The following is a 27,583-nucleotide window of genomic DNA, read 5'->3' on the forward strand; positions in this document are numbered from 1 at the left end:
GTTTCTTCTCTGATTTTGCCCTTTTTTGTTCAATCTGTTTATGCCCTTGATTGATTTATTCTCTTTGTTTTGGGTGGTTTTGTGCAGTCTTATGAACATTTTTTTTGGCATAAATGCATGCGGGTTGCTAAGTTTGATTGTTAATTAGACCTGATCCGCAATTCTATGCGTTTTTTAAATTTTTGATCGCGAAATTTAGTTAATTTAATTTAATAGTGTTAGATCATCATCACTATGAAATTAATAGTTAAAGAAATTCTTTTGACACGGCCTTTATGAAACCTTGTATGTGATACTTTGCTTATAAAAGTATTTGGATTGTTTTTTGTATTTATATTTTAAAATTACTAGAAACAAGTTATTTGAAGTGTGATACTTTGTGAAATGTTAAAACCTTATGATTTGGTTGTAATTTTGTTTTTGCTTATATATGTTTACGTTTGTTGGCTGTAAAGCATATATTGCTAATCCAGTAATTGCTGCTTGATTCTAAGGTTCTTTTACCTTATTATGCAAGGCAACAAAATTAGTCAAATTATGAATAAAATCTTTTACACTACACAAAAATTTATGCCATTTAGTGCACGTAAGAGAAAAGTTATTTGTATTATACATAACTTGATTGAAATGAAATAATATAATTGTAAAAATTAACAAAGTCAAATAAATTATACGCAACAATCTAAATCTTATAAATTCTTAAAAATGCCTACTCTTTGTATATGGTAAGGTAAGAATTTTGAGATCAGTCTTCAGTTTGACAAAAAAATTATATCCGAACTCATAGTCTTTCCTTAGTGAAGCAAAGAAATTCGTGACCAATAATGTGATCATATAACCAGTTAACCACTAGGTAAGTAAATTATGTATCATACATAAGTCAATAACTAGATTTTTTAAAAGTTAATTACAATATAATTGAATGACAACCTAATTTTCTCCTACCCATGTGAGCTAAGCGCTACATAAGAATGAGATTTTTTGAATAATAACAAAAAGTACAAGTAAATAAAATATATTTATTTAAGCTAAATGCTACATGAGAAGTTCCTTTTATATACTAGTCTCTGTCTCTCTTCCTCTCTCTCTTTCTCTCTCATACTAGTCTCTCTCTCTCTCTCTCTCTTAGGAGTATTTTATCGTACAATCTAGGTATTATTTTAAGTTCATTTTTTAAAAGATTGGAGAGTGGATCAAATCTAAATCGATTTTTTTAGCCTTTACCTCCCCTAAAATTCAAAATGTATTAACTAGCTAAATAAAATACTTGAAAATTGTTTGACTAAGTCATTGAGGCCATAATTTAAACACTGATAGATAGTTAAAAAGTTCCAATAAAATATGATCATCTAATGGTGTCTTTACAGTTTTGTAACCACAAACAGTACAATGTCTCTATCAAATGAAATGTTTCTACCCAAAATCAATTTCTTTTTTACTATATGGAATTAATCGATTTGGAATTGCGGATTTTTAATAGATATAATAGAATACCCCAAGTATTTTGATAGTATTCTAAAATTAATGTTGACTTAGCGCATGGCTTCGGGCGTCACTGTCATGAACTTGGTCAGTCTAACAAATATAATGTAACTCATGGTATCATCAAAATATGTGCAACCTCGCTTAGTAGAAACCAGATCAGATTAGGGCAAATGATCTCAATTGTCTTGGTCAAATCTTTTGTGACTTCATCAATAGATATAACATGTAGCCACGCCACAATTTTTTTTATTTTAATTGGAATGCTTAGAAGTCTGTTAAAGATTATAATGTCACCTAATTAAGAATAATATCAATTATTCTATTTTAATATAATATTTAATTAAATCATTGCCATTATTGTACTCAGTCATGGCTCATATGTGGATCCACTAATTGTTTCGCACCGTTGATAGATTGTGGGACGGTAAAAATTTGATTAAATTAATATTGGAATTGGTATGCGATCTCACTAAAGTTGACTTCTAAAATTGCATTCTCATTCATTCAGATTTAAAAAACAAGAATGATAATATGATAGTTACTATTTTTCGTTTGAAATATTATGTTTCTTCTGAAAGCTACAAATCTCATTTACATTTCCTAGTCAAAGACTTATTGAAATAAATTATTTATGCTATTAATTCAGTTAGTTAAGGATATACTTTAAAGTTTAAATGATATGACATTTAATCAACCAACGATACAACATATAGCGATTTAATATTAAGATATCTAAACAAAATGAGATGACAGGATCAGTACTCAACATATAATTTAATTTTAATATAACTTCTTTCATAAATATTGATACAATAATATTGTATCAATATCATGTCACTTGTTTTACTTTATTTACTTATTACTTAACTCTTTTAGCACTTATACGTCACTCATAAACTCGTATATATTTTGTATGCATCAAATTGTTGGGATTAAAATTCATAGAGTTCAACTCTCGTGCACGAACTTAGGATTTATCTATTAAGTTTACTTGAATATGATTATATTGCCACATCAATAAAATTTACTATTTTAATTATTTTATATTGCCACATCAATAAACTAAAACGATGACATTTCATATGCTCAAAAAAGAAAAAACTTATGTAGGTCGAGTTCGCCATCTCATCATATTAAAAAGGCGTGTTCAACCCATAAGAATTTGCCATCTAAAAAGTTCAATGGGTCTTTTGAAAAACCTGGCTCGAGTCTGAGCCTGAGTGTTTCAGGTCGGACTCAGCCTAAACTCGGGCATAAAACACAATAAATGCTAAAAAAAAATAAAAGAATAAATATTTTATTTTTAATTAAAATACACTTTTTAATATATGTTTAACATATCCAGAACATATATTTAAAGTTTTAATTCTTTAACAGAACTTTTAATACCTAATCTAATAAGAAATTAAGTTTATAAATTATAAATTTATAGAATACAATGAAAAAGGTTTAAAAAAATTAAAGTATAAATATGAGGTTTTACAATTAAAATATCAAATGGTGGCAAAATGGGCTGCCAAAAAGTGCGCCAAATCAAAATTCTTCAAAATTCCTCACTTCAATTCCCTTTTTATTTTATGCACCGCTGATATAAAATTAACACAAAAACATTCTGAAATCGAAAGCTTGGAACGAATCTCACGCCTCTCGCATTTCGCATTCCTCTCTCTCTCTCTCTCTCTCTCTCACACACACACACACACACACATAAATGTTAACCTCACCAGTCCTCACAAATAAGCCGTTTGCTTTTATCACTTGCTGGGCAATCATCTCCAAAACATGAAACAACTGAAATTCAAATGGGATATTTATTTTTCTCTCCAGATTCTTTCCTCTGAAATAATGTTAAAACAATTTTTTTTTTGTTTTTTTTGTATAATTTCAGCAAAGGTCCAGATCGTTCAAGGCCTAATTTCATCTCAAGGTTTGTCTTTTTACTCTTGATTGCCTTTCGTCATTGGTTTCTCATGTGACATTACTTTACTTTGTTCTTTGCTTATTGTAAATTTATTCACGGTTTCTACATTATAAGTTACGGTCTTTGTTTACTTTTATTAAAAATTATGGTATATGAATAATAATAATAATATTGGCTTGTTTGCGTAATTGTCTTCGATATTGACTGTATTTACAAGATTCTCTGTGACATATTTCTTATTGTGATTGTTTAATTAGTCTCGATTGCAATTTTTACAAGATTTGATGAATGTTAAAATTTAAGTAACAATTTAAATTTGTACACCAAGTGTTTGTTATAATGCCATGCGTTATCTTCAATAGATTTTTTTTTTCTTTAACACGTGGTATAAGCCTGATAATATTTTTCAATTTTATTTCCAAGATGCAGTTTTTGATAAAGAATAAAACAAATGATTGAGACTGTTTCGATGCTAATTTTTCAAATTAGCGCATATTATACTACTTCATCTCAAGCAACCTATGATGATAGCTAATATTGATGCAATATTCTGTCATGCCTGCGGATTCAACTTGCTAAGATTTTGGTTATGCCTTCAGGTTCAAGCATTGTTGCTGATTATGTGAGCTAGCTGTTGAGATTTTAGTATTGAGCATGGCTGCTTTAGATTCAATTTGAGCAAATGTAATTGTTTCCTTTTAAAAAAAAATTACATTTTCAGAAACTGTTATAAAGATTGTCAGCAGTATTATTTCGTATTAATGTCAACTTCTCATTTACATATCTTAACTAAAGCTTTAATTTCTTTTAATTTCTCCATCCTTCAGGGGAGGATTTGATGATTTGCTATTGTGTGAGAAGAAAGCCAAGAAGCAGATGTAGAGGGTTGTTATTGTTTGGGAATTATTTTTCAGTGGGGACAATTTCATAAAAGTAATTTAATAATGGATCAATTTTATAAATTTTCTTTTGTAGTCAGGGCGAACTGATATGTTACAATTCAAAATATTAGCGAAACGATTTTCTTCTCTCTCAAATCATGCTCACCACTCTCAATCGAAAAAACATAGTCCTCTGCTCTGACTTCTCAGTTCTCACCCTTAATAACACAGCTCTTTTTTTGTACTCCATCGAAAATTCATAAAATAATGATAATGAGACTATTATTGAATATTTTTAAAATATGAAAAAGCATTAAGAACAAGTGTAAGAATATTTTTACTGATATCAATGAGTATTAAACTTTAAACAATTATTTTCACTAATTCTTTTATTATAATATTGTCCCCAATGAATTAATTTCCTGGATCACCTCTATTTGAATTTTATTTTTTTACTATTTTTTTCTCATTGTTAATTTTTCACATATGTATCTTTCAAGTACAAAATCCCTTTTTTTCTCTTTTTTTTTTTGTTAATCTTGTTTAATAAGAACTGAAGTTAATCTTAAATGTTAATTGTTCGTTTTGACAAACATAGTTCTATGTGTATGTGACTTTTAATTTCTGTTATTCCCTTTTTTCAGATGTAACCTTGAACATTATTATGACATATTGTGGTTTTTTCTTATATTAAAAGTTTGGAGGTGGTCAAATGGGTATATTTTCCAATAATTTTCCAACGTGTCTATGAATCTTGTGTCGGCTCTTCATAATCTTTATCAAATTCTCAATAATTTTTATCTTATCTGATATAATATTAAAAGCTTGAACTCCTATAGAACTCTCGATGAATTTCTTTCTATTTCTTGGAGTTCACTTATACGTGACAGATGTAAAATTTAAACCCTAATATCAATGAAAATACGTATTATCCCAAGTAATTAAATGGGACCGTTTTGCTAGGAAACAGACAAGAAACGACAGTGAATACATTTTACACCAAATTTCTTAAAAAGAAATTGATAAAATAGGATGCCTGCGTTCCAAGAGTGCTTTCTTAAAAATAGATACACAAAAATATTTTAAAGTTTTTTTATAAGGGGAAAAAAAACCTTATTAATATGATGCATGCATTTCAAGAGTGTGCTTTCTTATAAATTGTTGTTATGAAAATAATAATAATAATAATAAATTAAGATTTGAATTTGAATGACTAATTAATTAATTAAACTAGTAGTAGGTAAACCCATGTTATTAATTTTTTTTAATTTTATATTATAAGTTCTGATTACATTCCTCAAATCTGTTGAAAGTTATGCACTTAACACATCTGAAGAAAAATTGAGTTTGATATATTGATTGATTGCACAAATATGGTCTATATAGAGTAGTAGACGGACCCGTTGGGAGACATTTTGATAGTGAGGGTCTGAGGATGGGTTTGTGTTTTTCCAATTGAGTTTGATTATATTGATTTCACAAATATTCATGTCTTGTTTTTGGTTGGTGCATACTTTTAATTAGGGATGGCAATGGATTGGATCTGATCCAAGATTCATGTGATCCAAATCCAATCGGATTGAATTTGAATCGGTTTAAAATGGATTTGGATATCGATGTGCGGATCTAAGACAGATCTAGAGCAAATCTGGATCTATCTTAATATCTAAATCCATATCCATATCCACTCATCTTTTAATTTTATTTTATTTTAAAAGTTTCTTAACAATTGTGAAATTATAATGATAATAAATTTTATTCATAACATATTAGTAGTATTTACTATCCATTTAAACTCTCAAAACTTAAATGTTAGTTTTGTAAATTTAAAGGTCAGCCAACCCCAAAGCATGTACATGCAATATTCAAATTGCAAGTCAAGTAATATAACCTGGCAATTTATTTTATTATATTGGCCAAATAATTTTTAAGGAATATAGTTATTCATATATTTAGTCAAATATGGTCATAATAAAAATAATAAAGGATTGAATATAAATCATATTTAATTTATATGTCATTATCTAATGTTGTAGGAATGAGGGTAGGTGTATCGTGGATATTAGAATGATGAAGGAGACAATAGAATATTAGATTGATCTTACTCCTGCAATTACTTCGGAATGATATTTTATTATCTTTCTTATTTGTTGTTTTGGTGTAAAAGTATAAGCTACAATATTTATTATATTTTTGAGAAAATTATATAATTTATTTGTTATCAATGCATTTTAGCCTTCAATTTTCAATCTAAAAAATTATTACTTTTTTATTACTAAATTTTAGAATTCATGACGGATCTAGAGCAGATTTGTATTTTAATTTTTTTTTTTCGATTTGGAGCAGATATAGATATTTATTTCTTTTTTAGATCTGGATATGGAGCGAAAAATGTGGATTCATGACGGATCTGGAGCAGATACGGATCTTAATTTTTATTATGGATTTGGATCTAAAGCAAAGTAGATCCAATCCATATCTGTACCATTGCCATCCCTACTTTTAATGACTTTGTTTTGCGGTTCTTGTGTTGTATGTACATATTGTTTCCTTTTCTGTCACTATATTCTTACAAGGACTTTTTTGATAGAATAAAATTATGTCAGTAACATGGTCTGTGACAAAAATTATTCTGTCAAAAAAAAAAAACTCAATTTTGTAGTGGTTCCAAATAATGGTTTAGTTTCTTTCCTCCTCGTTTTGTCAATAATTGATTCTATTCCTGGTTAAAACAAGTTCTTTACTTCTCTAAAAATGTGCATAATTTCCCCACTTATAGAAGTGTCAAGATATTTTTGACTTTCTTTTTTTTTTAAGGACTAATACTAATTTATTGTTTGGTTATAAGTACTATAAATCAAACAGGAGAAAATAATTGAGTGTTTTTTTGTTAACTTAAAAATACGTATTATAAATGTTACTTATACAAATGCATATTACTATTCAAAATAATAAAAATTTTGCATTGGAAACAATTTTGAAAAAAAAAAAAGTTTTTAATGGAGAAAGGAATTGTGGAGGGAAAGTTTGATAGAAGATGCACACTAGCTAGTTTTGGAATTATGTATACCGTCAGTCATTTTTTTTTAAAAAAATGAAAATAATTTGATCAGCCACCAGAGTTTTACTTCAGTGATTTTCTCAATACGACGTATGGTCCTTAGAACCTTATCATGATGCATGTATATTCTAAGCTTCATGACATCATATTAAAAACGTATTGCTAAGGTAATTTGAAATTCGTTTTATCCAATGAATGTTACATTTACTGGTATGTTTAATATTTTGTTTTGGTTAAAAATTTTGCTATCTAAGAGCTAATAACTGAATTTGACTCATTTTTATGTAAATTTTATAGACCCACCGATTCACCATTTTTTTTAATGTTATGATCATTGTAGGCATGTTATATTTTAAATTATGACTCCATGCAAAATCAAAATTTAAATTTCACCATCTTTTATAGGATTTGATTATGATAATCAAATAACACAATAAACAAACACAAGGTAAAAAATTTTACATGGTTCGACATATTAATTAATATGCCTACATCCACGGATGGTGATATTAATTAATGAAAAAGTGTATAAATAACAATAAGCTCTCATGTGCGCCAAAAAGAAAAAAAAAAAAGAAAGAAAGAAAAAAAGAAACACCAAAATCAACACTCAAAATCAATCAATCCCCAGCAGTTTGGCCTCACAAGAGCTCTCTCTGTGTTGTGCTTTCCCTCATTCATTCTCTTTACAAATACCAGGCTCGCAAAAAAAAAAAAAAAACAAAACAAAACATACATAACAGATTAAAAAAGCACGCGGCGCGCCCGTCCCCCAATTCCTGCTTTGCGACGCTGAAAAATATCGCTTTCCCCAAAAAAAAACAAATGAATCAGTTACAGAAATATATCTAATTTTAATGGACATTGTTAAATTAATGAAGAAGAGTAGAGAGCAAACGAGAAGGGAAGCGTATACAAATTATAATTACTAACCAGAGTTATTAGCACCATTACATATATATATCCCTGCTGAATCCCCTCCTCTGTTCACCATTCGTTTCTAAAATGGATTAAAAAATAACTAATAATTAATTTTAATTAAAATAGAGTGAGACGCAATGCATGCAGGAGATCTAGAAATAAATTACCCGTCGCGGTGGCCGTGGGTGATTGTATTTTGTAATTGCAGCCGCGCGCTTTCAGTCACTGATGATTTTGGGAATGTGGCGTATCTTAGGCCAGTCGTCTCCTGTCTCCTCTCTGTAACGTTCTTGTAAAATAGGACATTCCCCAAAAATCTCCAAATTCTGGAGCGTTGACTTCTGAAGAAGGTGATCGGGCAGTGCTTTTAATTTAGGGCATCTCAAAATAGTCAACCTAGAAAGACGCGGCATGATTATGATTTCTCCCTTCATTGCAGTCCCGAAATCCCACTCTTCCAATTCTTTTATAAAACGAAATTCCAGCTCTTTCAATTTGGGAAAGGCAATAACTGAGGAGCCATCCGTATCACTTTCTACCCCCAGAAATTCGTTACCCACTCTTTTCACACCCAACATTCCGCCAATAAGAAGACCTTCAAGGGATGGCAATTTTCCCAAAGGAGGCAAATGCTCGCAATTTCTCCACCAGAAGAGAGATAAATCCTTTAAGTTGGTTAACGACATGAACCAATTTATGGGGACAACATTCCTCCTCCCTCTGTATCCATTTATCCGTAATTTCTTTAAATTAGGAGGTGGTCCCAAGGCTTCAAGAAGCCGTTCATCTTCATCCTCCTCATTCTCCCTCCTCCCAGCTAGTTCTTCATCTCCATCTCTTAAATGATCAAAATAAAGTTCCAACTCAACGAGATATTTCTTTTTCTCAAGTTCAGCCCTTCTAGCCTCCCCCGCATCTGACACACCACCCAGCCCACGTATACTACATTGTCGAAGGAGGTTAAGCTTTTTAAGAGACCCAAGGCTACATGCTCTATCATACCCTCCGCCCACAACAAACTTTGTCACTTCCCGAAGACTGATTAATTCCCCAATCCCTACCGGCAAGTATCTTAAACAATCAGTGTCTTCATTGTGTAAATACATCAGCTTTCTTAACTTCCCAATCCCTCGAGGTAATTCTCTGAGATTTTCACATTCATCAACATTTAAACGTTCTAAATTATATAACTCACACAACGTCTCGGGTAATTTTTCTATCTTCTTTTGACCTTTCAAATTAAGGTATTTCAAATGTAACAATTTTTCTATATTTGTTGGAATTTTCTTGATGTCATTCACACTTGACTGCCTATCACCCGCCTTTAATTTTAATGCCCTTAAACAAGTTAATTTTTCAAATAATTGAGGTAGGACTTCACTAGACCATGAATATTCATCACTTTTAACTAAGAGGCTACGCAATCCTCGCAATCCTTTAACATTACCCCAAATGGAGATCGGAACCGAAGCCCCCCTACGTAGAGTTAACAGTAAATGAAGGATTTTTTTCTCCCCGAAAGAGCTAATAGCTAACTCTTCACCACTATGAATTTCTACTGTTAAACATTTATTACTACATAAATATTGGGCAAAGTCGTGAACGATATCGTGCATTTTGCAATTAGAGATTTCACCATCATCACCTTTGTCAAAATCCTGAAAGAATGAACGGTTAGCTAAGATGTTGAAATACTCATCACCAATATCCTCCATCTCGTTGCCTCCTTTCTCACTAAGATAACCTTGTGCCATCCATAGTTCAATTAACTTATGCTTCCGTATTTCATAGTCTTTCGGAAAGACGGCACAATACGAGAAACAACGCTTTACCTTGGAGGGTAATTCTTTGTAACTCAACAATAGAGGGGCTAAAAGGCCTTTCTCAATTGCTTCTAGTTCCCATATCTCACTCTCTAAGATATTTTGCCATTCTTTTTCAGTGTTTTTAGACCGCAAGAGACTAGCAATTGTCTTTGCAGCTAAAGGTAAGCCCTTGCACTTTTTTACAATTTCTCTACCAATTTTTTCTAAATTTTCACGTTTTCCTATGGTCTTACCAGAAATTGCCAACGACTGAAACACCGACCAGCATTCCATTTCAGACAATACATTGACAGAGATAACATGAGTTGATCCCATAATACGGGCAACTGTTTCTTTACGTGTGGTAATTAAAATTTTACTTCCATGGAGACCATTCTTTAAACATTTGTAGAATGGTTCCCACTTATAGTAATCTTCATTCCACACGTCGTCTAAGACAAGAAGAAATTTCTTCCCGGCAACACATTCTTGAATATGTTGCATGAGAGATTGAAACTCTACAAGGTCTTTGGCAGAACCTGGCTTCAGAGACTCAATGATTGCTCTGGCGATCCTGAACTCATCAAATGGCTCTGACACACAGACCCATGTTCTTTTCTCAAAATTTCTTTCAACATCACCGTTGTTGTAGGCAAATTGAGCAAGAGTTGTTTTGCCTATGCCCCCCATCCCAACAAGTGAGATGATACAGGGGCCTTTCTGTTCTTTACTACTCTCACATAACAACCTATTAACGAGTTCGTTCTTCTCTTTTTCTCTACCAAATATCTCGGACTCATCAATTGAGGAGATGCTTGGCACTCGTTGATCCGCTCTCTCATTAGTAACATTCACAACAAAACCAAACATGTCTTTCTGTTTGGCAATATCATCAAGAGTTTCGTTGATTTCTTTTATCTTCAGAGCAATGTCACGACGTAAGACAAGTGGTTTGCAGGCAAAGCAAGATGCAGTAGGAAAGAAGGAACATACCTTCTTCTTAGGAACGAGAGCATCATTCTCGTGATCATCCACTCCGTCGATTTGCAGTTTGAGCCTTGCAGTGTTCCACTCACCCAACAAGTCTTCCATGTCGTAACATGCGTCTCTGAGTTGATGGAGCCAGAGTCTGACAGTTTCCTCCTTCACTTGCCTTTTCTCTGCATCATGGAGCACAGCTTCAATGACGCGGAGACTGCTGGTCAGCTTCTTCGCTTCCTTTCCGACACCCGTTACTAGCCTCACTTGTTCCTTCGCCTCTTCAACAGCCATTGAAGTCAGCTGCTCCAAGATAGGGGAAAGGATCGCATCAACCATGGTGAAAAAGAAAAAAGAGAGAGAGAAGAAATTGATGGTGAATTGTTGCAAAAGTAAGTAGCTAATGCTGAAAGAAATGAAGGAGCTGATAAAGTGGTGAAAACGTTGCCGTACAGTTGTGGACAGGAAATAATATATTGTTAGGTCCTACATCGGCGATTCACGCGGTATATGAAACTGACAAAGTTTTCCCTGATCTCTTTTTAAATAATTGAACAAGTTGTTGGATACTATTTGTGATCGTGTCGTCATATTGAGATTTGGAAATATTTGCTTTATATGTGTATTATTAGCTTAGAAATACCTTGACCATCTCTTTCTTATCTTCTTCTTCTTCTTTTTTTTTTTTAAATTTGACTCGTTTGCATAATTAGTTGAAAGGAAAGAATGGACATACTAATAAACTAGGAAAACGCTGCCACATAATATTTTAAGATTCATATCAAACCACTTTATTTTAGTTTTGTCATTTTAGCAGATGTCTGATAGTGGGAGTTTAGAGTTTAATCTCTAACTTTGCTTGTGAAGTGTGAAAATGATCAAATGATCAATCTAGAGCTGGATATTCGCATATTTTTCTATTTCTAATCATTTCAAAATATAATATGAACTTTTAAAAAAAAATCAAATTGTAATAAAGTGAAATAAATATTAAAAAATGAAAATAAAAGGTAAAAAATGTAATGCGGAAAAAAGACAAAACCTTTTGTTTGCTCTATTCATGGCATCTAAATATGAGAAATGATGGGTTGATTGTCATTGTGAACAACCATATAATTGCAACACGTGAATACCATCAAAGTTATAATAATTCATGGACCCATGCATCTGTATTTCTAATTATTCCGTGTAGAAGGCTAAAGTTTAAACAATAATATTGTTTTAAATATCTCAATAACAACATGTCCAACAAATCAGTTTGACATGACATAATTTTAGTCATAACGACTTTGTTGTAACTGAAACATTATTGGGAAATTAATGAAGAGTACTAAATGAAACAACAATGAGAAAGCTTAATTAAGCCAAACAATTTTGATTATTAACTCTCTAGTCTCTCTTGCACCATTCCAGTAATCCTCTGATCGATCACACAATCTAATGCATAATCTATTCATTTAATTAATCAATTTGAATATATATATATATATATATATTTATTTATTTATTAGAGTGAGCTGGTAAGTAATTTACAACCCTTCAAACTTACGTGAACAGTAATAGGAATAATAAGTGGTGGGATCTACTGCATGAATTTTAAAGGAACTATAAATTATTTAACAAAATCTTATTTTAAAACGATTGTGCGGGACACAGCACATGCCAACCCGGGCTTTATCTCTTTTCACTATTCATATATGTAGTGGCAGACGTCGGTGGCCAATTAAGGGATGAACACAACCAACCACTCCACCAAGTAAATCTTGACGCGTGTGCTTTTATGTCCAATTATTCTACTGTCTTTTTCTAATGACTTTTATCGCAGAAGTAATTAATTCTGAAAGAAATGAAGGAGCTAATAATGTCGTGAAAGTGCTGCCACATTCTTCCAATTCTTATGCTGCAAGCAAAGCTCCAATTTACAAATATTTCATTTCAAAAGAAGTTATTGTTATTATTATCTTTCTAAATACTTACTGGTCAAATCCAATCATAGTTATTAATTTATTAAGCCCATGACCTGATAAATAATTTATTAAGAGAACACCATGTGTAAAAATTTAATGATTGTATAAATAATTCGGTAACAGAATTCTTTTCACCCGTTATTAATTGCTTGCAGATGACCTACTGAAATTACAAATACGTTAAACATTGTTTGACTGTGAAGTGATGAAAAATCAAATAATCTTTACTATTAGTTTTGCAATAATAATAAACAACAAATCATAGTTACTTATTTCTTATTTATTATGCATAAATTGATCTATCCAGAGATGGATATTTACATATTCTTCTATTTCTAATCATTTTGAAATTTAATAGAATTTTTTTTTTAAAAAAATCAATTTGTAATAACGTGTCATAGATATTAAAAAATGAAAAGAGAAAGTCAAAATTGTAATGCTCAAAAAAGACACAACTTTTTTTTTTCTTTTTCACGGCATATAAATATGTTGTTACAGGTAATGGAAATTTAGGCAGCGCTTATGTTACATTTGCTGCAAGTAACAGCCCGACAAAATGGATAGTTGGATTTGTCAATTTTTAGATCCAACGGCTGTAAAGAAATTTAACACAAAATCAGTTACAGGTATAGGTGGTAAAATGATTATTATAATAAAGGATGGGCAACCTGCCAATACGGTTTTGGAATGATGTACTTTAGGGGTTATTCGATAATGAAATTATAGAGGGAAAAGAAGAATTATGAGCGGATGCTCTGGGTACGCAAAAAATTCAAGAGGCAAAAAGTACAGTAATTAAGTTTTCAAAGAGGGGAAAATAAGAGTATCACCAAACGATGTTATCAATTTCCTTGTTCAATTTTGCAGATTCACAAATTGATTGCGAGATCACTACTTAAATATTTAACTTGTCTTGTTTCACTGGATGGTGAGGCTTCTGCCACTGATGAGGCAAAGAAGAGAAACCATGTCTTGAGAAAGCTTGAGAAGCGTAAAAAAGATCGCACGCTTGACCCACATATTGAAGAGCAGTTTGCTAGTGGTCGTTTGTTAGCTTGCATCTCATCTCCGCCTAGCCACTGTGGACGTGCTGATGGGTATGTGACCCCTTTTATTGCTTTTTAGTTTTCAAGATTTGCTGTAAGGCCCTAAAAATGGAAGTATTCAACATACACCATCATACCTGGACTTTCATGTTGTTGAGGCTGGATATATATATCCGTTCCTTTCCCTTGCCTCGTAATGGGTATTGGACAATTGGTAGAAGTCCTTTTTTTTTTTTTTATGACATTAAACACCTTAAGATTTGCTTTGGAGACCATCAAAGTTGTTCCTTGTTTTTGTTTATTTCCATGGTAGTTATTGGATAGATACAGGAGAACAAGACAGTATAATGGTAATATTTGCTTTCTTTTTTCTTGCATTGATGGGCTTTTTCATTTCCGACAGATACATCTTGGAGAAAGAGCTGGAATTCTACATAAAGAACATACAGAGGAAGAAGGGCAGGGGTGCTGGTGCTGCTTAAATTTTTGTTTATTGAAACTCCATACTGGAATTTCTAGTCTTGCCTTGTGTTCTTATTTTTAGTCTTAATTAAGTTAAGAGAGTTGAGATGATATCAACAGTTGAACCTGGATTTCTCACTTGTGTTATTGTTACATTTTGTTTTTGAATGTTACCAGTGCCTATCTTAGAATTTCTTCCGTTCCTCTACGTTTTTCATGATTCTGTCTGCGTGATCAATGAATTTGGTAGTTAATGCCTTAATGGTTATTGCTTAAGGTTGATAAATTAATTCCATACCGAAAATGAACCTGGTATATCTACGCATGTGCAATACAATAACACAACCATTTTAGGCACTAGTTATGGGCAAGGCCATCCCTAAATATACAAATAACTGGGTTAATGTATTTTGTTTGGAATTAGTTTCATGTAAAAATTATTTTCTAACATCTTTTCTATAACATTATTTTTGTTGGCCTGAAGTTTGTGTGAGAGGATTCTCTCTACATGGAATCTAGTTTCTCGACCTTTTCCCATTTGTGCACCATATGTTGTGGTAATAGACGAGCAAAAATCACGATCCGTGAATTTGCTATCACAAGAACAATCAAAGTATGTATCGAGGAACCAACAAAGTGTTGGCTCCACTGGCAATGGAGTCCTCCTTAAGTGACTTGACTGAGTTTGCTCCTCAGTTTGAGTCGCAAGAAAATCGCCTTTGTTAGGAGAACCTGTGCCTCCCGGTTCGAGCGGAGACTTTTAATTTGAGCTGTGGTACGGACTTAAAGGTGCCTTCCACAGTTGGGGCCCTCCCCAGAATACCTCGTGGTTAAGACAAAAAAAAAGTATGTATTGAGGAAGCTCATGGGGATGAACGAAAAGCAAGCCGTTGCAGCTTATTGAAATAACAAGCAACAGTAATTGGTTACTGAAACAAGAACATGTATTTCATAATTAATACACCATTTCTCTCTTAGGGAAAGCACGATACCATTTCTCTCTTAAGGAAGCGCAATTGCAATTGCGATCATATTTCGGTAACAAAAACCAAACCATGCATGATAAGCATATGATAAAAAGTAGAGAAACAGGGGCAGCTGCTATGTCTAAGAGGCATTTCATCATACATATGGAAGGCGATTTAACTGCAACTTGAGGTATCCGGTACAGTCAAGAAATCAAACATGGGTAATCAAGTTTTATATCACATATATACACTACCCTCACATAAATTACATTTCTTTACTCTAATAATAATAATAATAATAAAATCGAATAACGAAACAAATTATAAAATTTTTGAAACACTCCCTCACATCTGAAACCGCAGCTCCCCGTCATTTCTCTATGTAGTAATAATAGGCAGAACTCTGAAATAATTTGTTTTTTCCCCCATTTTTTCAGCTTTTATTCAATAATTTCCATTATAAAATTGTTTGAATATTTGACAGATTAAGTTTCAGAGGGGAGCTATTGCTTCCTTCAATAAACGGATAATGAGACTATGGATTCTAAAGTGTTGAAAGCCATATAATTTTTTTTTAATTTCAAATTTTCTTTTTCTTTTCGAAATTTTCAGTGATATGCTTATCTAATCTTCAACCGGCTATTATCAGGAATGGATAGGATTAACTCTACCGTTGACACATTTTGCGACTAGTTTCAACATGTTTTTCATACTGCCCCTTACTGACACGTGCTTCTCTTATGTGAGTCAATTGGTCACCTCACTTATGTTACTTACACCAAATGTAACATAAGCTTACCCTGGAATTTATACCCTCACAAAGGGAATTTTCTTCCACAAATGATATGAGAATGTCGGGTGAAACATGTGAATGGGAAACTGCCGTACGATTGCAGCATGTGAACACTTCAATTTCTTTTTGACAAAGCACAATGATAACTTACAGGTACTGCAATATTGCATGAAGATTCCTGGAAGTAGCCTGCAGCTCAAATTAATAATTTTCTTTTGGACAAAACCAACAATAATTTTCAAACCTGGAAGATACTCATTAAAAGATGGATCTTCATCATTTTTTTTTCCTCCCCACAACCCACCCACTAAAAACTTTATTCATTTAGTGTAACTTTGTAGTTTTGTTAGAAGATACTTAGAACTGCCGATATCTTCCAATTATTGTTTTAAAAATCTCAGTTGCATGCCCAATTAACTAATCAGTAGTCTTTGTTCGACATATTTAAAACAAAAAAAAAAATCACACATTGGTTTTGTTTGGGAGGGATACTGTTTGGGACAAATGCGTCGAAGGGACCAGGAATGACGAGCAGATATCTGATGGCGGAGTTCTGCGAACCGGTGTGTTCCGTTAAAGCCTGGCGCGTGGAAGAACAGGAGCAGAAACATCCTGCTCGTCCACGATGTTGTCGTCCGCGAGGCCAATTCCTATAAGAGGCATAAGGCCATTCCGGCTAGAGATCGAGAAGCGAGGAGACCCGGTCGACGGCAGTTGGCAAGACGTGCTCTCCAGCACGAGAATCTAGGCACAACAACCACGCTTTCCCCAGAACCGCGACGTAACACGCAAGATCTCACAGAGCCATGACAGCCACACTTTCCCCAGAACCGTGGCGTAACACGCAAGGTCTCACAGAGCCATGGCAGCCACGCTTTCCCCTGAACCGTGGCGTAACACGCTAGATCCCATGTTTTGCCCATAACGCAGCAGTTGGAGTCCCATACCGTCTCGAAAAGAGCGGAAGACTGAGATTCAGAGGAAGCCTATAAAAAGGTAGCCAACGAAGGTAAAAGGGTTGGCATTCTTGAGAAAAGGGGAGAAAACCACAAGAAACGCCATAAGACCTGTGGCAAGCTTTTCCCGAACCTTCATATCTGACTTGAGCGTCGGAGGGTTTGCGCCGGGAAAACAACCGGCGTACTCTGACTTATCTGTGTACGCAGGGACCTCTGGAGAAGAAGCCTGGCGAGGAGACCTCTTGGTCGTGACGAAGTTGATCGAGCAGAGATCCTGATCGTAGAACGAGGAGAACCGGAATCTCGCATCAACATTTTGGCGCCGTCTGTGGGGATCCAGAGCAAAAAGCTTCTGTCGATAGCAAGAAGAGGGGTGGAGTAAGCGATAGGCAATGGAGATAGGAGGAAGTAGCGCACAAGGGGGTGACATAAGGCTTAACGATTCCGTGACGCTGAGGGAGGTAATCAGCGAAGCACGGGAAAAAGTCATGTTCGACCGGATGGAGCGAATGGAAAAGCAGATGGAAACCTTGACAACCATCCTGCATGAGCTGCGGAACGAGCGAAGGGTAACCCAAGAGGGAAGGGTGAGAGGCGGTGGAGCGGCACCAGGTACCGATAGTGCGGAGAGAAGTCAAACCGCTGGGAGATTTGGTGGTGAGAGAGGTAACGTACCTCTGCGGGGAGAATTTCATAGAGAAAGAGAGCAGTCCCCGGTAAGACAGACTTGTGACGGGGGCGACGGGGTGGTGAATGCAGAGGAAACAGAACTGAGGCAACACTTACATGATGTAGAGCGAGAGCGGGATCAAGCTGCAGCGCGCGACCCTGGTCGCGCAGGACAGCTGGAGGAGGAAGTGCGAAGGCTAGCGCAAATAATTGACGACATGCAAGGGAGGAACAGAGCCCCTGGTTGGAGGATAATGCTGGACGGGGAATCACCGCTCGCAGCAGAGATCACGAGGGCAGTTATTCCGAGAGATTTCCGCCTCCCCGACCTCAGATACTCGGGAAGAACTGACCCGCTGATGCACATAGAGCGCTTCAACGACATAACGGGGGTACAGGGATTATCTCCATCCCAAAGGTGCAGGGTGTTCCCACTATCCCTTGAGGGACGTGCACGAGAATGGTACAGGAAACTTCCTCGGGGCAGCATAAAAACCTTCGAGCAGATGTGCCAGGAATTCGCAGAGCAGTTTAGTGGGGCAATGTCACCGGAAGATGACATGATGGAGCTGAAGAGCATGAAACAGGGGGAGCAAGAAACCCTTCGGGAATTCATCAAGAGGTTTCATCGGGCTGTCCTCGACTTGGGAGCCTTCAACCACCCTCAGGCGTTAAGGGGACTGAAAGAAGGGGTGAAGATAGGAAGGCTGTGGTACAATTTGAGAAGCCCAGCTATTCAAACGTATGCAGCCGCATACGAACAGGCTAAAAGAGACATCGAGATTGAGGAGGAGAAGGCTGCACGGATCAAGACAGACCAGTTGGAAGGGTTAGGGAGGAAAGAGAAGAAAGCATTACCAACCAATGGGCCGATCAGGAGGAGGGACCACCAGATCTCCGGTAGTGGAGCAGGAGGTAGGGTAATTGCTTACCAGCCTCATCAGAGGCCGCCACAGTATCAGCGCAGCAGGGCGCCACCTCCTCGTTCCCCAGCTAGGGAGCCTTGGAGAAGACATGATTCGGCATCCGGCGATCTTCATCAACATTCCCACGGTAGCAGGACGAGCAGACCAGAAGCACTCCCACCGCCCCCAACTCACAGTGGGGCAAACAGAGAAAGAGCAGTGCATCTGGTCGACCAGAACCAGGACTATGGGCGGTACACTCCCTTGAAGATGCCCCTGGATGAGGTGTACGAGGCCATAAAGGGTCGAGGGCTGCTGCACCTCCCTACACCAATAACAAAGCTACCCAACAGGAGGGATAGAGGACGTTATTGTAAGTTCCATGGCACCCATGGCCATACCACAGCAGAGTGTAGAGATCTCAAGACCCAGGTCGAAGATTTGGTGAGAAATCGGTACCTGGACGAGTTTATGGATGAGACTTTCCCAATGGTGGCCACAACAGATGAAGGGGAGCAGAGTGATGGAATCTTGAGACGCGAGCCGCCCGCAGCAAGGGTGATAGCCGGGGGCCCAACGTTGGCCGGAGATTCGAACAGATCGAGAAAAAATTATGCCAGATACGCCATGACCAGTAAAGAGATACTCTTCAACACCCCAGCAGCCAAACGAGCAAGGGTCAGGCAAGTGCCAATCATGTGGACGGATGAGGATGAGGAAGGGATTCTATACCCCCACGAGGACGCTTTAGTCATCAAGGCTACGGTTGCTAGCAAGAAGTTTGACCGGATACTGGTTGATACGGGGAGCTCAGTTGATGTGCTATTTAAGTCAACTTTGGAAGAGATGGGAATAGCCGACCGGAAGTTGGAATACACCAACACCTCCTTGAAGGGGTTCGGAGGAGGGAAGCTGGTCCCTCTGGGCGTGGTCGAACTGCCTATCACAATCGGGAGCCCCCCGACAGAAAGAACAATGATACTGGATTTCGTCGTAGTGGACGAGGAAGGTCCTTACCAGATGATCCTAGGTCGGCCATTTTTAAGGATGAGCAAAGCGGTGTTGTCCAACCATTATCTGGCTCTGAAGTACCAGGTGAATGGGGTAGTCGGAGTGGTACGAGGAGACCAGAGGATCGCAAGAAGCTGCTACTCCTCGGCAGCAAGGGAGGCGATGCAGATAACATCCCTCGATACCCGAGTGGAAAACAAGACTGGCAGACAAGAACCCGTAGAGGATCTGGAAACAGTAAGCATGGGACCAGAGAACCCGGGAAAGACGATCAGAATCGGGTCGAGACTTGAGGGAGAGCAAAAGCAGGAGTTGGTGAAATGCTTACAGGCTCATGCCGACGTGTTTGCCTGGACACATGAGGACATGCCAGGGATTGACCCAGAGGTAGCATGTCATAGGCTGGCAATAAAGAAAGGTGCTCGGGCAGTAAGGCAGAAGAGGAGGTGCTTCAACCAGGAGAGGTATGAGGCTGTAAATGATGAGGTGGAGAAGCTTCTGAGAGCAGGGTTCATTCGGGAAGTCAATTACCCAGAGTGGATATCAAATGTGGTGTTGGTAAAGAAGGCAAACGGCAAGTGGAGGATGTGTGTGGATTTCACAGACCTCAATAAGGCGTGCCCAAAAGACAGCTTCCCTTTACCAAAGATCGATCAGCTAGTAGATTCAACGGCTGGACATGGTCTGCTTAGCTTCATGGACGCATTCTCGGGATACAACCAGATCCCCATGTACGAGCCGGATGAGGAGAGCACGGCTTTCATCACTAACCAAGGTCTGTTCTGTTACAGGGTGATGCCATTCGGTCTCAAGAATGCTGGGGCCACCTATCAAAGGCTGGTGAATAAAGTCTTTAAGCCCTTGATCGGGAAAACCATGGAGGTGTACGTGGACGACATGATCACCAAGTCCAAAATCCCGAAGGAACATGTCAGACATCTCGAGGAGACGTTCGAGCTTTTGAGGAAGTATAAGATGAAGCTCAACCCGGAGAAGTGTGCTTTTGGGGTCGAGTCAGGGAAATTCCTGGGATTCATGGTGAGCCATAGGGGGATTGAAGCAAATCCCGAGAAGATCCAGGCGATTGTGCAAATGACGTCTCCTCGAAACCTGAAGGAGATGCAGAGCCTCACGGGGAGGTTGGCGGCGTTGAGCAGATTCATATCCAAGGCTACAGATAAGTGTCAGCCATTCTTTCAAGTGATAAGGAGGGGAAAGAAAACGGAATGGACCCCAGAATGCGAGGAAGCCTTCCGGAACTTGAAGCATTACTTGCAGCAAGCTCCGCTACTGTCCACACCGAGGGATGGGGACAAGTTGAATCTGTATTTGGCGGTATCTGATCGGGCCGCCAGTTCCGTTCTAGTGAGAGAGGAAGAAGGAATTCAGTATCCGATATACTACACCAGCAAGGCCCTGCTCGACGCTGAGACCAAATACCCAACGATGGAGAAATGGGCACTGGCCCTTGTGGTTGCTGCTCGGAAGTTGAGGCCGTACTTTCAAGCATTCCCGGTCTCGGTAATAACCAACCAGCCATTGCGTCAAATTCTGCACAAGCCAGATGCCTCTGGTTGGCTCGTCAAATGGACTGTAGAGCTGAGCGAATTCGACATAGACTATAAACCCCGCGCGGCGATAAAGGCCCAGGCAATGGCCGATTTCGTAGCTGAGTTCGCGGAGCCCGAAGTATGCTTGGATCAGCAAGATGCAGATATAGGCAACGACGAAACTCAAGTATGGCAGATATCTGTGGATGGGTCATCAGGAGAGCGGGGTTCAGGAGCAGGGATTGTCCTGGAAGGCCCAGAGGGGGAGGAGATCTCTTATGCTGTAAAGTTGGAATTTGCAGCCACAAATAACCAGGCAGAATATGAAGCCTTGATAGCAGGGCTGGAATTGGCTAGGGCCGTGAAAGCGGACAGAGTCAAGATCAGAACCGATTCCCAGCTGGTTGCGAATCATGTCAGTGAAAGATTCCAACCAAGAGAGGAGAAGATGGAACAGTACCTAAGGATAGTCAGGCAGATGATGGGGAAGTTCGAAGCAGTGGAGGTGATACAAATCCCCAGGGAGCAGAATAGTCGAGCAGACATTTTGGCTAGGATGGCAGCCGTAGCCGACCCAAAAATGCCAAAGTCGGTCCCCCTAGAAGTGAAGTCTCGCCCGAGTATCGAGCAAAATTTGGGGGTGTTGCGGATAGAACAAAAAAGCTCGTGGAGGGACCCGATAGTGTCATACCTTAGAGACGGGGTCTTACCACCAGATAAGCTACGGGCTCGGAAGATTAGAGCTCAGGCCTCGAGATACACGATGATCGATGGGGTACTGTATCGGCGAGGATATACATTACCGTTCCTTCGGTGTTTGGACGATGACGACGCGGATTACGTGCTGAGGGAAGTACATGAAGGAATTTGCGGAAATCATTCTGGCGGGAGGTCCCTGGCCCACAAGGTTCTAAGGCAGGGATATTTCTGGCCGACGATGCACCAGGATGCGCAAAGGAAGACCAGGAGCTGTGCAAGCTGCCAGAGTTTTGCAAATTTCTCTAACCAACCACCAGAGAAGCTCACCTCCATGGCCTCCCCTTGGCCATTCGCTCAATGGGGAATTGATCTGATCGGCCCATTGCCAAAGGGACGAGGAGCAGCAACACATGCAATAGTCGCTATAGATTACTTCACGAAGTGGATAGAGGTAGAAGCCCTTAGCAGGATCACAGAGAAGAAAACAACAGACTTCGTGTGGAGAAACCTGGTCTGTCGATACGGGATCCCATATGCCTTGGTAACGGATAATGGCAGGCAGTTCGATAATCACAGCTTCAGGGATTTCTGCCAGAACCTCGGGATAGAGCTGAAGTATTGCTCGCCTGCTCACCCTCAATCGAATGGACAAGTAGAAGCAGCCAACAAGACAGTCAAGAGGCTTCTGAAAACCAGGCTCGGAGCAAAAAAGGGTGCGTGGGTTGACGAGCTGTCAGGTGTGCTATGGGCATACAGAACAACCCACAAAACCGCAACGGGGGAGACACCGTTCGCTTTGGCTTTCGGACATGAAGCGGTCGTGCCGGCTGAGGTAGGAACGACCACACACCGGACAGATCATTTCAATGAACAGGAGAACGACGAGCAGATATGTTTGAATCTTGATCTGCTAATGGAGAGGAGGGAACAAGCAGCCGAGCGATCAGTCACTTACCAACAGAGGGTTGCTCGGTATTATAACCAGAAGGTGAACATACGGCAATTCAGGGTCGGAGACTGGGTACTGAGAAGAGTGAATCAGAGCACCAAAGATTCGACTCAAGGAGTGCTGGGACCGAATTGGGAAGGGCCGTATAGAGTCAAGCAGATAGCGGGGCCCGGAGCTTACAAGCTGGTTCGCGCGGACGGCCACGAAGTGAAACGCCCATGGAACGCAGCACACCTCCGAAAATACTTCCAGTAAGACTTGCTCACATTTTAAAGCAATTTCTGCTCATGCTGTTTATCTTTTATTTTTATGTTTTATGTCCGAACAATTTCATGTAAGTCAAATCCTGCCATTAATGTAACGTCGACGAATTTCATTCGCTTGAAACCGAAAAAAATCCTAAGGCATGCAAAGGCTCGTCAAGTCTCAGAGCCTGTCTTATGGCGAGACAGAAGCCAAGCATGCCAGGATCTGCTCGGCCACGAGAAGGCAGCAGAATCCAAATCGTTTGAAGAAAATCCTAAGGCATGCAAAGGCTCGCCAAGTCTCAGAGCCTGTCTTATGGCGAGACAGAAGCCAAGCATGCCAGGATCTGCTCGGCCACGAGAAGGCAGCAGAATCCGAATCGTTTGAAGAAAATCCTAAGGCATGCAAAGGCTCGCCAAGTCTCAGAGCCTGTCTTATGGCGAGACAGAAGCCAAGCATGCCAGGATCTGCTCGGCCACGAGGAGGCAGCAGAATCCAAATCGTTTGAAAAAAAATACTAAGGCATGCAAAGGCTCGTCAAGTCTCAGAGCCTGTCTTATGGCGAGACAGAAGCCAAGCATGCCAGGATCTGCTCGGCCACGAGAAGGCAGCAGAATCCAAATCGTTTGAAAAAGATTCCCAAGGCATGCAAAGGCTCGACAAAGTCTCAAAGCCTGTCTTAGGGCCAGACAAAAGCCCAGCATGCCAGGATCTGCTCGTTCGCGAGAAGGCGAGCAGACTCCAAGGCATTCGGAAAGTTTTCTACGGCACGCAAAGGCCTCACCAAGTCTCAAAGCCTGTCTTACGGCGAGACAGAAGCGATCAGCGTTTCAGACGAAAATTAATTCATAAGTACGACACGAGATAGTAATCAACAACATTTTTATTAATGGCTAACAGAGGGGATAAATTTCATAAACGTTGTTCATTACAATACAAGAAGAAATATATCAAAAAGATGGTGGATCAGTGAGCCGAGCAGCATCGGTTGGCTGGACCTCCTCGGGTGCAGGGGGGGTATCACCAGTTGCGTCCGGGGGGGTGCTCGCCTCGCCAACATCAGCAGGGACTGCACGAGGAGGAGAGTTACCCTCCTCAATCACGATCGGCTCTAACCCCTCGGCATCTTCCTTGGCCGCCTCCTCGTCCATATGCTGAGCAACACCAGCTGCAAGGTCATCCATCTTCAGATCAGGGTGTCGCTTCCCGAGGACAGCCATGATGCAACGGTAGGAATGCCGAAGTCCCTGGTCGTACTGGTTGTCGACTTCTCTCTCTAAGTTCTCGACTTCCCTCTCCAAGTTCTCGACCTGGGCTCGGTGGGAGTCGCGGAGAGATTCGAGCTGAGCCGCGTACATAGCCATCTGCCTTTGCAGATCCTCCTTGACCTTGGTAAGCTCCTCCTCGAGGGTAATGGCTTTTGCTTGAGCAAGTGATTCTTGCTCTATCAGCTTCAGGTTCTCGAGGTTCAGCTCCCCTGCTTTCTTCTCGGCAACGTCAGCTCTGGTCGTCGCCGATTGAATATCTTCCTTCATCTTCCGGTCGTAGCGGCCCACCTTAGCCTTGTAATAGGTGGTCATGCAGCTGAGGTGGAAGGCGCTATGCTGCATGGCCCCCACCAGCTCACCCAAGGTGCGGCCGTCAAAATCCTCCAGCTCCTTCTTGCTCACGAGTTTGGTTAACTCATTGAGGTAAGGGACCAGATGTTCTGCTCGGCTGTCGGGTATGCGAGATCGAGGCCCGACAGGAAGAGAAGAGGTAGCAGGACCTGTGGCTGCTCCACTGGCTTCCCTAACTTTTTCAGGGGCTGGAGGTAAAATCTTCAAGGGTGGGGCCTGCTGCACGACGTTGGCCCGCTTTGCAGTAGGGGCATCCTTACTCTGGTCCCCCTTCGTGGTTGGAGGTCGAGAACGTTTTCGGGTCAGGGCCCCAATCACAGCGTCCTCCATCCTATGGCCAGGAAGTATCAAGCGAGACTCGAGCAAGTTGTATGTGCTTAACAGTTCTCGGCTCGAGCAAGAATTGGCCAGTACCGCCTCGACCCGTTTGAGCTGGTCAGGTTTGAGCGGGAAGTGGACACCCCAAGAAACTACAACACAAACAGACACTTGGTTAGAGACAAGCCAATAAAACAAGGACAATTATGGATACAAGACATCTGAAGCGAGCAGGCAACCTGGGACCGTGAAACGGGGCGGGACCCGGTAATCCTTCCCGTCCATTTGTGCGACCTGACCCCAAGGACCCCCAGCAAAAAAGAACTTTCTCTTCCAATTCCCACCACCACCAGTAGGGAGGTCGGTTATGGGTTTCCTGGTCTTGGTGCTAGATTGGAAGTAGTACCAACCGGCATCTTTGGGGCTGCTCTTTAGCTGGTATAGGTGCTTCACCTCATCAATTGTGGGCTCGCTTTGACAACATCTGTCCCACAATATGAACAGACCAGAGAGCACTCTCCAACCATTTGGGTTCAGCTGACCAGGAGATAGATTTAGCCCGCTAAGTACCCGGGCAAAGTAAGGTTGCAAGGGACATCTCAGCCCGTACTTAAAGCTATCCAGGTACAGGGTAACATATCCCCTAGGAGGCCGGCTAGGAGCATCCTTCTTTCCTGGGACCTTGAGAAGTATTTCACCAGGAATGCTATACCTCAGCCGGAGGTCCTCGAGCTCATCAAACGTGGTCGTGCACGTCATGTAATCAATAGCGTAGTCCCGCGATAGGGCTCTACCTCCTATTCTACTCCTCCCTTCTGGTCGCGGCGCTCCTGATGGGGACGCCTCACCAGAATCATCCCCTTGACCCTCACTCAAGGTGTTCTCCGATCCAGAAGATCCTTCTTCATCGCTACTGTCGCTCGAGGAGGTTGTTTGGGGAGACATCCTCCTAGCGCTAGTACCAACACTAGACCTAATGGGCTCTAAGGGGATCCCGGGATCAAAAGCGGGATCAGCGAGCAGACTAGGTGGGAAGTCCAACTCGTCGTCGTCAACCTCAATGACCTTCTCTTTGCCCTTCGACATTCCCTAAACTCTACCACAACGCCACCAACTACTACCCAAACGAAAGAAAAAAGAAGTTATCTATAAACTATCCGAGACCGAGGAGAGAGAAGTAATGCCTGAAGTACTGCTCCAATCGGAGAAAGACAAGGATGGGGGCTTCGCGCCGGAACTTCTTTGCCGGAGAAACAGAGACGTAGACGGAGACAGAGTGAATGGTGAATATGCCGTTCGAGAGGATTTGGCTTTCCAAATGAGGACGGACTCTTGGGTTGCCAGCATATAACTGCGCCGAATCCCGAGGATCTCGTAACCGTCGGTTTGAAATTCAAATGGAGGGGGGGATTTCTGCCACGTCACCTCGTCCGCAATTAAATGCGACATGACTCCTGGCAGCCTTTTCCAAACCCACGCGAGCGAGTACTATCGAGTTTCTACTGCTGGTCCACTACATTACCCAACACCAGAAACTGGGGGACCGGTGTTTGGGAGGGATACTGTTTGGGACAAATGCGTCGAAGGGACCAGGAATGACGAGCAGATATCTGATGGCGGAGTTCTGCGAACCGGTGTGTTCCGTTAAAGCCTGGCGCGTGGAAGAACAGGAGCAGAAACATCCTGCTCGTCCACGATGTTGTCGTCCGCGAGGCCAATTCCTATAAGAGGCATAAGGCCATTCCGGCTAGAGATCGAGAGGCGAGGAGACCCGGTCGACGGCAGTTGGCAAGACGTGCTCTCCAGCACGAGAATCTAGGCACAACAGCCACGCTTTCCCCAGAACCGCGACGTAACACGCAAGATCTCACAGAGCCATGACAGCCACACTTTCCCCAGAACCGTGGCGTAACACGCAAGGTCTCACAGAGCCATGGCAGCCACGCTTTCCCCTGAACCGTGGCGTAACACGCTAGATCCCATGTTTTGCCCATAACGCAGCAGTTGGAGTCCCATACCGTCTCGAAAAGAGCGGAAGACTGAGATTCAGAGGAAGCCTATAAAAAGGTAGCCAACGAAGGTAAAAGGGTTGGCATTCTTGAGAAAAGGGGAGAAAACCACAAGAAACGCCATAAGACCTGTGGCAAGCTTTTCCCGAACCTTCATATCTGACTTGAGCGTCGGAGGGTTTGCGCCGGGAAAACAACCGGCGTACTCTGACTTATCTGTGTACGCAGGGACCTCTGGAGAAGAAGCCTGGCGAGGAGACCTCCTGGTCGTGACGAAGTTGATCGAGCAGAGATCCTGATCGTAGAACGAGGAGAACCGGAATCTCGCATCAACAGGTTTGATGAGAAATGAAAAGAAAAA

The 27,583-nt window shown here is 40.0% G+C and overlaps 3 protein-coding genes and 1 long non-coding RNA gene across 7 annotated transcripts; 2 read left to right on the forward strand and 2 right to left on the reverse strand.

The window, feature by feature from the left end:
- Positions 1-2,996: 2,996 nt before the first annotated feature.
- On the forward strand, positions 2,997-4,471 carry LOC112497566 (uncharacterized). Of its 2 annotated transcripts, XR_008054694.1 has the most exons (3): positions 2,997-3,412; positions 4,006-4,090; positions 4,234-4,471. It is a non-coding gene; the product is annotated as an uncharacterized LOC112497566 (long non-coding RNA). The 2 variants fall into 2 exon arrangements; XR_003064423.2 differs by lacking the exon at positions 4,234-4,471 and having other exon boundaries at positions 4,006-4,189.
- Positions 4,472-7,797: 3,326 nt separating this feature from the next.
- LOC127902140 (putative disease resistance protein RGA3) lies at positions 7,798-11,504 on the reverse strand. Of its 3 annotated transcripts, none has more exons than XM_052440831.1 (3): positions 8,437-11,504; positions 8,282-8,331; positions 7,798-8,153 (listed from the first exon to the last, which is right to left on the reverse strand). In XM_052440831.1, the coding sequence occupies exon 1, from the start codon at positions 11,389-11,391 to the stop codon at positions 8,488-8,490; it is 2,904 nt and encodes a 967-aa protein (XP_052296791.1). In that variant the 5' UTR covers positions 11,392-11,504; the 3' UTR covers positions 7,798-8,153; positions 8,282-8,331; positions 8,437-8,487. The 3 variants fall into 3 exon arrangements, with proteins under 3 accessions (XP_052296791.1, XP_052296789.1, XP_052296790.1); XM_052440829.1 differs by having other exon boundaries at positions 8,282-8,348; XM_052440830.1 differs by having other exon boundaries at positions 7,798-8,331.
- Positions 11,505-13,814: 2,310 nt separating this feature from the next.
- LOC107176284 (40S ribosomal protein S8-like) lies at positions 13,815-14,736 on the forward strand (the record flags this gene model as incomplete). Its single annotated transcript, XM_052440864.1, has 2 exons — positions 13,815-14,116; positions 14,469-14,736. Coding segments are annotated over 2 exons (381 nt in total), but the record flags the coding sequence as incomplete, so codon positions are not given.
- Positions 14,737-24,226: 9,490 nt separating this feature from the next.
- LOC127902416 (uncharacterized) lies at positions 24,227-26,299 on the reverse strand. Its single transcript, XM_052441323.1, has 2 exons — positions 25,624-26,299; positions 24,227-25,365 (listed from the first exon to the last, which is right to left on the reverse strand). Exons 1-2 carry the CDS (start codon positions 26,297-26,299, stop codon positions 24,227-24,229), a joined length of 1,815 nt encoding a protein of 604 aa, XP_052297283.1.
- Positions 26,300-27,583: the final 1,284 nt, after the last annotated feature.

Source organism: Citrus sinensis, chromosome 5, assembly GCF_022201045.2.
Source record: "Citrus sinensis cultivar Valencia sweet orange chromosome 5, DVS_A1.0, whole genome shotgun sequence".
In the NCBI taxonomy this organism is placed as follows: domain Eukaryota; kingdom Viridiplantae; phylum Streptophyta; class Magnoliopsida; order Sapindales; family Rutaceae; genus Citrus; species Citrus sinensis.

Coding starts and splice junctions, on each gene's coding strand:
- LOC127902140 (XM_052440831.1), bottom strand. CDS start 11,391: ATGGTTGATGCGATCCTTTCCCCTATCTTGGAGCAGCTGACTTCAATG.
- LOC127902416 (XM_052441323.1), bottom strand. CDS start 26,299: ATGTCGAAGGGCAAAGAGAAGGTCATTGAGGTTGACGACGACGAGTTG. Junction 25,366..25,623: donor GAGCAGCCCCAAAGATGCCG/GTTGGTACTACT, acceptor TTTGTGTTGTAG/TTTCTTGGGGTGTCCACTTC.